This window comes from Poecilia reticulata, chromosome 10 (genome assembly GCF_904066995.2).
Source record: "Poecilia reticulata chromosome 10, P_reticulata-male-v2, whole genome shotgun sequence".
Lineage (NCBI taxonomy): Eukaryota > Metazoa > Chordata > Actinopteri > Cyprinodontiformes > Poeciliidae > Poecilia > Poecilia reticulata.
In genome coordinates, this window is record NC_088839.1 from 29453006 (window position 1) to 29462395 (window position 9390).

General features: G+C 37.5%; 2 protein-coding genes across 4 annotated transcripts; one reads left to right on the top strand and one right to left on the bottom strand.

Moving 5' to 3' along the window:
* Window positions 1–68: 68 nt before the first annotated feature.
* bbs12 (Bardet-Biedl syndrome 12) lies at window positions 69–3897 on the bottom strand. 3 transcript variants are annotated; one of them, XM_008421140.3, is made up of 3 exons: window positions 3789–3866; window positions 3637–3714; window positions 69–2130 (listed from the first exon to the last, which is right to left on the bottom strand). In XM_008421140.3, the coding sequence occupies exon 3, from the start codon at window positions 2120–2122 to the stop codon at window positions 254–256; it is 1869 nt and encodes a 622-aa protein (XP_008419362.1). In that variant the 5' UTR covers window positions 2123–2130; window positions 3637–3714; window positions 3789–3866; the 3' UTR covers window positions 69–253. The 3 variants fall into 3 exon arrangements, with proteins under 3 accessions (XP_008419362.1, XP_017162705.1, XP_008419361.1); XM_017307216.2 differs by lacking the exon at window positions 3637–3714 and adding an exon at window positions 2711–2766 and having other exon boundaries at window positions 3789–3849; XM_008421139.3 differs by lacking the exon at window positions 3637–3714 and having other exon boundaries at window positions 3789–3897.
* Window positions 3898–4010: 113 nt separating this feature from the next.
* cetn4 (centrin 4) lies at window positions 4011–9171 on the top strand. The gene is made up of 5 exons (XM_008421137.3): window positions 4011–4126; window positions 4320–4475; window positions 4546–4674; window positions 5418–5555; window positions 8887–9171. The coding sequence occupies exons 1-5, from the start codon at window positions 4124–4126 to the stop codon at window positions 8974–8976; spliced, it is 516 nt and encodes a 171-aa protein (XP_008419359.1). The 5' UTR covers window positions 4011–4123; the 3' UTR covers window positions 8977–9171.
* Window positions 9172–9390: the final 219 nt, after the last annotated feature.

Sequence of the window (9390 nt, forward strand, 5' to 3'; positions counted from 1 at the left end):
ATTTGTCAATTTCAAAAGTTTACTGTGACTATGTTGTAACTCTGAATGAAAAACCCAGGTGACTGAAATGTTTTGAAAAGGTTTATTTTCGAAGATTATGTCTCTCCCTAGTGGTAGAGAATAGATAGAACACTCTCTATTATCTATGTCACTGAGGACAAGAGAACTCATATAACATGACTTTAACAAAAAATTATTTTATGGCAAATTGCAAAAGTTAGAAAACCAAAAAATAAATAAATTATTGGAACAATCAAAGTAGCATCAGATTCCCCTCATTGTTTTGGCCAGTTCCTGTGATGATTTCTGCATCAGTCTGTAGAACTAGAAAAACTAGGTCTAAAGCTTTCCTCCACGCTTCCTGCTTCACACTCAAGTTATCATAGATGTTCAAAGCCGGTGCTTCATCTGGTTTTACTGCTGAGAAACCTGCATCCTCTCTTTTGCTCTGCGAAACAAGTTGCAAAAACTTCCCTGTGCTTATTTCATCTCTGTGAAATTCCGTCAGTTGCTTTCTGACAATAGTCCTAGCATTGGCTGCTGTGAAGCTTCCGGTGTTAACCATTACGGCCGTTATGTAATCTATTAAACCATCTGCCATGAGTTGTAGCACGAGACCTCTGTAGAGGTTAGCTGCTGACCCAGTTTTGCTGTCTTTCGCCCGGTCGTGTTCTGCTTGCTTTTGTAGCTGATGAACACAAAGCACCTCGGCTCCTCCAGCACCAGGCAGCAGGGCTCCGTCTTTCAGTGCCTGGTGTAAACGGTATGCACAGGCCCAGAACTGGTCCTCCAGGGCTTGCAGCTTGCCATGTACGCAACTTGTTACAACCACTGTGACCAGCCCACTATTCCTGCCAGTGGAAATGTTCACAGCTGTTAAAGATTTCCTCTCATAGCTGCTGAGGTCCCTCCAGATCTCAACATTAACACCATCACCAACACAAGACTCCGTTAACTGTGTGGCATAATGTACTGGAATAGCTCCAGTTGAGCTGCCAATAGTCTTCAAAACAGAAGAGTTGACCTTTTCCATCACGAGAATCTGATGCCTACCACAGTGCTGGATGACCTTCTGGCTGACAAGGCCAGCAGTTAGTATCAGTTTCACTTCCAGGTTCAAGAGTAGTTTCACAACCTTATCCACCCATTCATCCTCTTTGCTTGAAGCTGACAAATCCAAGTTCTCACGCACACATTGTTCACCTGGTAGGCTTTTGAAGCCCAAATGGCGGTAGGTCGGAGACAGATCTCCAGTAATAAGAGCAACTTTCAGGGGTTGTTGTTTTACCACATGAGCAACTGCAGCCTGCTCGTCGGATAAAAGAAGAATGCAGCCTTCCACAACACATGCGCAGTCCTCTGGTAAACCAGAAACAAGACAGGTTAACATTTTTGAAATGTCAAACAAGGGATCTCTGATACGTTGTTGGTTTGTCTTTAACAGCATCTGAGCAGCTTCAACTGCCAATTTCATAGCCTTTTCACAACCATGGCTCAAAGACTCAGCAATGACCATCATGTCAGGCTGATCAGGATCCCGAACTGTGGAGAGCATTTCAGACTTGGCCTCACAAAAATGTCTGCTGAGCTTAACCTTTCTTTGTCCACTCTTGCTTAGACACTTGTCATGAAAGTTTGCCATCTCTTCTACAGATGCATCTGTAGAAGCTTTCTTTGTGCCTCCAGGTGCAGCAGTGCATTTCTCGATTACAGCAAGGTCCTTGAATGAAAGTGAAAATTTCTTGCAAACATCCAAGCAAATGTCAATCCCCTCAGACATAGCTGTGATTAAGTGCTTAACTGAAATGCCTCTCTGGAGGCTGTCCATTGCAGCACGGCTCCAAGCTCCTGCAAGAAACAGCAAGCATCCAGACCCTGTGCGGTACTGCTTATGATGGCCTCGAACAGTCTCATAAACCAGCTGACCCACCGCGCAGTTAGGCTCCAGGTTCTCAATGATACGAAAGCATGAGCACACAAGAACCGAGTCCCCACTTGATTCATCTTGGATGAACTTGTAGCTTTTAAACGGACCAACGGAGGACCGTATCCTTCCTGAAAGTGCTGAGAGTTTCTGGAGTCCAACATGTTGCCGACTGTTTATTACTACGCCTTCCAGCATTATCCAGACTGAAAAATAAAAGAATCAGAAACACTCAGTGTCAGCAAATATTATCTGTTGAATTAGTAAATCTGCTTACCATTATTTGTGGAAAAAAAGTTAAACAGTTTTTAATTTTAACGTTGTGTCCTAGAGAATGCTATAAGTCTCCAAAGATTCTTGGTTTGCTTACATTAATCTTGTATTTAAGATCAATGCTTTACATTTTATTTAGCAGGAATATTCTTTTCAACAGAAAATATAACAGACAAACATGTCAGCATAAGGAAGGACTACTTATTAATACTAAATATGTCCAGTTGGTGCGTCACACTTCAGTCTCCTCTACATGACTGTGGCTTTTGGGCAGGAGGCAATGTCTCCAGGTGGTGGGTATACTAAATAAGCAGGTATACCAAAATAATATAAGCCACTACTTCACAGATGGAGTTGTTAAGTACAACACCCAAAGCTTAAACAATCATGCAACCCATGTCCAACAATCACTTTTCTTTAGATCAAGTACAGGAAAATAAAAACAAAAACTAATGTTTGCACAATTACTGTAAATATGCAAATGAATCAGGAGTTAAAGAAGTGGTTCCAGACCAGAGAGAGCTGTTGCACTTGGGCCACGGACAGGAAACGAGGCCCCAACATCAGAGCTGCCATTTCAAACAACGAAATGGGTTAAAAAAATTTCAAGAAAGTAAATGAGCGCTGGAAAAACAACTCCAAACAAAATAGTAAATGTGAAAAATGGAAGCATACAGGAATACATTAATGGAAATTCAAAGCAATATTGAAAATTTGAAAATAGAAAATACACTATAAAAGAAACAAAACCCCAAAATATATAAGCAGGAGTCAAAGTTTAGAAGCACACTGTAAGAACTTGGTTGAAAGAAAATAAGATAACAAATATGCATATTCAGAGGGAATGATGCTAGAACAGTTGTTCAGTATCATGCCCATGAAACATATAAACATCATCACATTTCCACAGTCTGTGATGATGTGGAGCTGCATTTCTATCTGTGTCCATCCAAAGCAAGTTTGGTGATATTTAAGTCATTACTCAAGATAATAATACATTTTTTCAATTAAAAATATATATTTTAACATCTGTTCAGGAAAGAATTGTTAAATGACACAGTCAACAACCAGTGCAGACTTAAGTTTGACTGGAAACAGGTGGAAACTGGAAAAATGGAGCTCGGCATACAGAGCTGATCTGTCAGCTTCAATACAAGAATGTTGGAACCTTCATGAAGTTCATGACATGCCTCAAAAATGTCAACCTGTCAGACAACACGGAGATGCAAGCAAAAAAGTTTATTTCATGACTCCAAATCCTACTTGTTTATTTGATCTGAATAAATCATGTGCCATTGAGAACAGTACTGTGATTTAATCCTTATGCAATATATTAACATAAAAACCAGAATGTGATGCTCTAATTCCATTGTTTACAACATTCAAACTGGTTCAAAATCGTTCTAAGTCCACTTTTAAAATAAATATAAAATGTTTACTTTATATTGAAGACGTCTTGCAGATAAGGCGCGTGCAGGCTACCGTTAATATTATTAATGAAGTTACCCGTGTTATACCTGAAATACAATAAAACAGTCGTTTCTGAAAAGATATAACTGTTCAAATCTTATTTATGAAAACGATCCGTTACCTTTATTTTTAAGTCTGAACCGTTTGTTTTGTTCTAAGCTCTCTTCCGGACGCGCGGGCTTAAAAAAAAAAAACAAAACAAAACATAATGCGCATGCGTTAAATGCCCTAGTTGCTGGGCAACAAAAAAATGACTTAAGGCGATTGGTGGAAACTTTTAGAGCCCGCCTGTACTACTTTCAGATTGGTTAATAAGACCATATTCCGTTTTTTCCTATCTTCTATTGGTTGCTGGGTGTGTCCGTTAAAAATACAACCGTTGCTGCATGTTTTGTTGACATCTGATTAGCAAACACAACGCTGAAGTTTTCTTCTTTGGTGGATTCGGGTTTTTAAATGGTAAAACTATGCCGAAGTGTTTAATATCTCATGTCTGCTCTGTTCACAATGTTTTATGTTCATTTTAGTCTGAAAGGCGTTGATTTTTTTTGTCTCATCCATTAGCCGAACGAGAGCTTTTGCTAGCTAGCTTGGTTCTTTTATACAAAAGGCGTCTCTGTACTGGTAATTTCTGATCATGTCTGTTTCTTAGGCTACAAATTACCGGAAATCTTCTGCCTCAGCGAGCCAAAGGAAGAAGTCGAGCTCCAAAGCTGATCTGACGGAGGAGCAGAAGCAGGAGATCAAGGAAGCTTTTGATCTGTTTGACACAGATGGCACTGGGACAATAGACATCAAAGAACTCAAGGTGGGCTTTGTTAAAGATCAAATGTTATTGGTGCTCACAGAACCTTATTGGCTGTTTATCATTGCTGCAGGTTGCCATGAGAGCCCTAGGCTTTGAACCAAAAAAGGAGGAAATCAAGAAGATGGTTTCAGATATTGTCAAGGATGGTTCTGGAACTATTGATTTTGATGACTTTCTTTCTATGATGACCCAGAAAATGGTGAGTGTTGGACAATGATAAATATGCACACCTTGTTCACAGTTAACTCCTGTTCACTCTGACAGTTAAAAATGGCCTTCAAAGTAAATTAAACTTTTATTGCTCTAGTGTAATCTCCTAATTGTTTTATAGTTGAGACGTCAAGTAATGCCTCCTTGAAATAACACACAGCCAAGTGCTGGCAACAAAATTGAGTACACCTGTAAGTGTAAAGTTGATCCCAACGCGACAGTTCTTATGTCGTCCCATGACACTCCTACCGCCATACTTGACTGTGGGCAAAACACAGTTGTTGTTGTACTTTTCACCACCACACTTGATCCAGATATGTTTATCTTGGTCTGATAAGACCACAAGACATGGTTTCAGTAATTCATGGTCTTAGTCTGCTTGTCTTCATCAAATTCATTAATTATAGTATAATTACAAAATATGCTTCAGTTACATTTACTTTAAAATAAGTAAATTGTTTAACATGTTTTTTCTCCATTGGCAACTGAAAATGAGGCAACATTGTGTCTTCCACCAGGACAATGTTCCAAATTTCAACATAGTGACATATTATAAAGACTAGTGTTGTTCTGGTTTGGCCAAAAAGAACTGACAGCAGGTGTGCCATAGTTCTGCAGACAAAATGTCTAGTGTTGGATGCAAAGGAATTAGTTGATAATTTAGGGCTCAGAAGAGAAGTTTTAACCCGTTTACAGTAATCTCATGTTTCCTGTCTCCTGTGATGTTAATAGAATGAGAAGGATAGCAAAGAGGAAATACTGAAGGCTTTCCGGCTGTTCGATGATGACTGCACAGGAAAAATCTCTTTCAAAAATCTCAAGAGAGTTGCCAAGGAGCTGGGAGAAAACCTCACAGATGAAGAGCTGCAGGTGACTTTGGATCTTTTATTTCATTGCTAAATTATCCATTTCATCTGATAAGTTGCAGTAAAGGTTACTTTGATATAAAACATATCTTTTCTTGAGCTACAGTGCCATAATCACATATGTGGGCTGTAAATGACTCATCAGTGAAATTATATTAAGAAAAAAATCACAATATTCCTTAACATGAGAACAAAACACAAAGAGGATAACAAAACTCTCTGACACATGAACTTAAGAGTCCAAAGTAGAAATGTTTCCTTGTTGGGGGAAAAAAAACAACAAAAAACAAATCGGAGAACAAGATGTGTTGGAGTTCATTTATTATTTTATGTACTCAGTACCCTGCAGTCATAAATATAGGAGCATCTCAAATTACAATATCATCAAAAAGTTCATTTCACTAATTTATTTAAAAAAATAAGTAATATTTTCATAAAACATAGTTGTTTTTGTTTTTATTGTTAATGATTATTTACAGCAAATGAAAACCTCTGAATTCATATTCATTGAAACTTACAATATTACATAAAATTGATTAGTAATATGACTTTGCATTCAAAGCTGTGTATCTACTCAAAAATGTGTCCAGTAAATTCACCTATTACTTGGTTGGGGCTCCTTTTGCTTGAATTCCGGTATCAATGGCATGGAAGTGAACATCTAGTTGTTGTGCTGAAGCGTTCAGGAAGCCCAGCTTGCTTTAGTGTTGGTCTTTGTTTTCATTATTGGATCTGAATGGACTTTTCTTCACTAACCTCTTAAGGTTACAGTCGTCCCCATTTCTCCCACAATGTTTTCTTTCTTTCATCATTAATGGGGACGGCTATAGCTCAGTGAACAGCTATCTTCTGTAATAAAGATGTTTTATAGTTTACCCTCCTTGTTGAGGGTGTCAATGACTGGATAATTTGGTCACAGTCTTCCTCATGGATGTGTATGATGATATTTAAATTTAATAAAATAATTGTGGAGAGTCTACGTTCTTTTATGAATCGGCTAAATTAAGGTTGTTCTGATATTTATTACACTTATCTGGTCCAAAAAAATTATACATGCCATGAGAACTCTCTACAAAAAGCTTCGATCTTTTGCTTCAAGTTTTCAGGTGCAAACTTCCGACGCAGGTGATGGAAGCCCCTTCAAATTAGTCTCCTTCATTCATATTAGTCATTACCAAGTGGTCATCTCTCACTGTTCTCAGGTCAGATGTCCTTTTCAGAGTTAGAAATTTAATTTTTAGACAATTAAAACATTGCTAATATACCAAGTTAAAATGCTTAAATTTGTTGCATCATAATATTTGATAAGGAAGTTATTTGGGTGACATGTACACTGTTTTATTTGTGTGTAGTTTACAGAAAAAATTTAATTTGTTTAAACACAATTTGCATCTTGAAAATGAGTAAGAAGAAACAACTTTTAAAAATAAAATAACATTTGGATTACTATATTCAGCACTCAAGTCACTGCCTCGTGGCGTTGCTACTGTCAGCACTTCAGAATGGAGTGCTGAAAACACTCAGTTGATCCAGATAATTATGCTGCATCCGACATCAGCTTTGTTGATGCTAAGTACAGAAACTTGTCACTTTTTCCTTTATTGCCCACATCTTATTTGGCCCCGGAGGGAGCGGCTTCAACTCAAGCTGAGGTCATGGTAGGATCAGAAAAAGCAGAGAAACCACAACTCAGAAGCGCTCATGTCGCAGCAACACACGTAGCCTGTTGCCAAAACAAAACCAGGGTTACGAACATCTAGTAGAGCAGAATCTGGTTTGACCATCCTGGATTAATGCATGAAGAAAAGTTCAGATTTAAGACATTCATATTTGGCACCATTCAGTAAAACAATTCTAATTCAGATGCATTATCTTGAGAGGTTCCTCATTATAACACAAAACACAGCTTTGTGGTTCTACACTGTTCAACCTTGGATCATTCCATTTACATTACCGCACCACAATCAAAGCCCCACAAGCACAAATACGGCTCTGGCATCAAATATATGTTGTATAGTTTATCATCATAACAAACCAAAATTCTTATGACAAAAAGAATTTCCCAGTAACAGTGAAAGGTGCAATAATTTCACATCTCTAAACTGTAGGTTCCAGAAACACTTTAAATAGCTTCCAATTTTTTTCACTATTTCAAGCTTTGTAGCACCTCTTCAGTAATGTTGGTAGTATCTAATGCACAGCTTTCAGTCATTAAAGAAAAAATATTTTAAGGGTCAAATGTTCAAATCAAGATCTGATATTGCAAATCAAAGATGAAGCATGAAATTCAAACTGAATGATACTGAATTTTAAAGGGGGAGTCTTTTATGTAAAATCAACTTTTTTGAGCTTCACATGATTATGTAATGTTTTTCTCTCATTAAAAACAAACCTGGATGCTGCTTTGATTCTTTCATGTTTATTTGAAGAATCCTTGATTCTCCTAAACGCTTGCTGATACACAGCAACCTCTATTTACCCAAAGCTCCTTCTCAGAGCTGCAGTCTCCAGTTGAGCCTCCGCCTCACACAGCAAGCCTTCCCCCAATCAACTCCTCCAGACTAGCGGCAGCAGCAATTAGCAAACACCTGGGGGAAATGCATGTCTGCTGAGCTCATCATAAGAACAACTTCTCAGTCCAAAGCCCCTATGTATGCTTATAAATGGCACAATGGAGGAGTATTGCTGTGATGATGTGCTGAAGGTGGAGTGTCTGAAAGAGTAGTGGCTTCTGAAAGAGACAGAGACCAACTTCAAGGAGTCAGATTGCGAAATCAGATTTCTCTTAAGTAATGCCTGATATATAAATTATTTTCATAACTGAAGTTACCATAGTTAGTTGATTGCAGTATAAACTGGCACTATGCGTCTGGAAAATACATAATAACCTTCTTTAAATCTTGTTAGGTTTTGTCCTTTAGAACAATGGCTGTAGAACCAAACATTTTTCCATAACAAGCTATTTTTTCTCAGACTTATGCAGGTCTGGAAGATGATAAAAGTACATTTCCAACTGAATTTACTTTGAATCTTTCTACCAGCTGTGTTTTAAAACCTTGAAAAAGAAAAACGGAAATGTTTAATTCTCAAAAAAAAAAAAAAAAAAATTTAATCACAATATCTTCTCTATGTAAATTACTTTTTTTATTGTGGAGTTCAGCAAATTGTCATTTTGTAGTTTAAAACATTTCATTCTTACTTTTTAGTAGTGTAAAAAACACACAAAAAATTATAAAATATATATATATATATATATATAAAAATAGTTTTTGTTTTTTTAATGTGGATTGTTTCACACAATTCCCTCCTTAACTTTCATATTTGTCGGCCTTCAGGAAATGATTGATGAAGCCGACCAGGATGGTGACGGAGAAGTCAACGAGCAAGACTTTCTACGGATAATGAAGAGGACCAATCTGTACTGAAGCTGCTGAGTGTTGCGGTTTTAAAACCTTTTCAGGATTAAATTTTGACTTTGTTCCAACTATTTTTACTGTAGCTTTTCTGGAACTAAGACAGGTTCTCTTTGTAAATAACTTTTTTTAAAATCCTGTGTCTTTGTACAGATTCTTTTTTTTCTATAAGACAAATAAAAACAACAGTTTTGTCTCATGTTTTAACTAATTGTAAAGTGTCAGTTTGAGAAGTTTTTTTTTTTTTATAAACTTTCTTGTCGAAACGGAGGTGGTGCAACGCAGAAGGAGGTTATAGCAGCTCATGAAGATCTTAGTGAAAGTGATTTCAGTGCATTGCATTCACTGTTGTGCAACTTGCAGAGCGCAGCGTGCCAATGATGGTCAGACAGACAGACAGACAGACATGACTAAGTTGATGTTGAC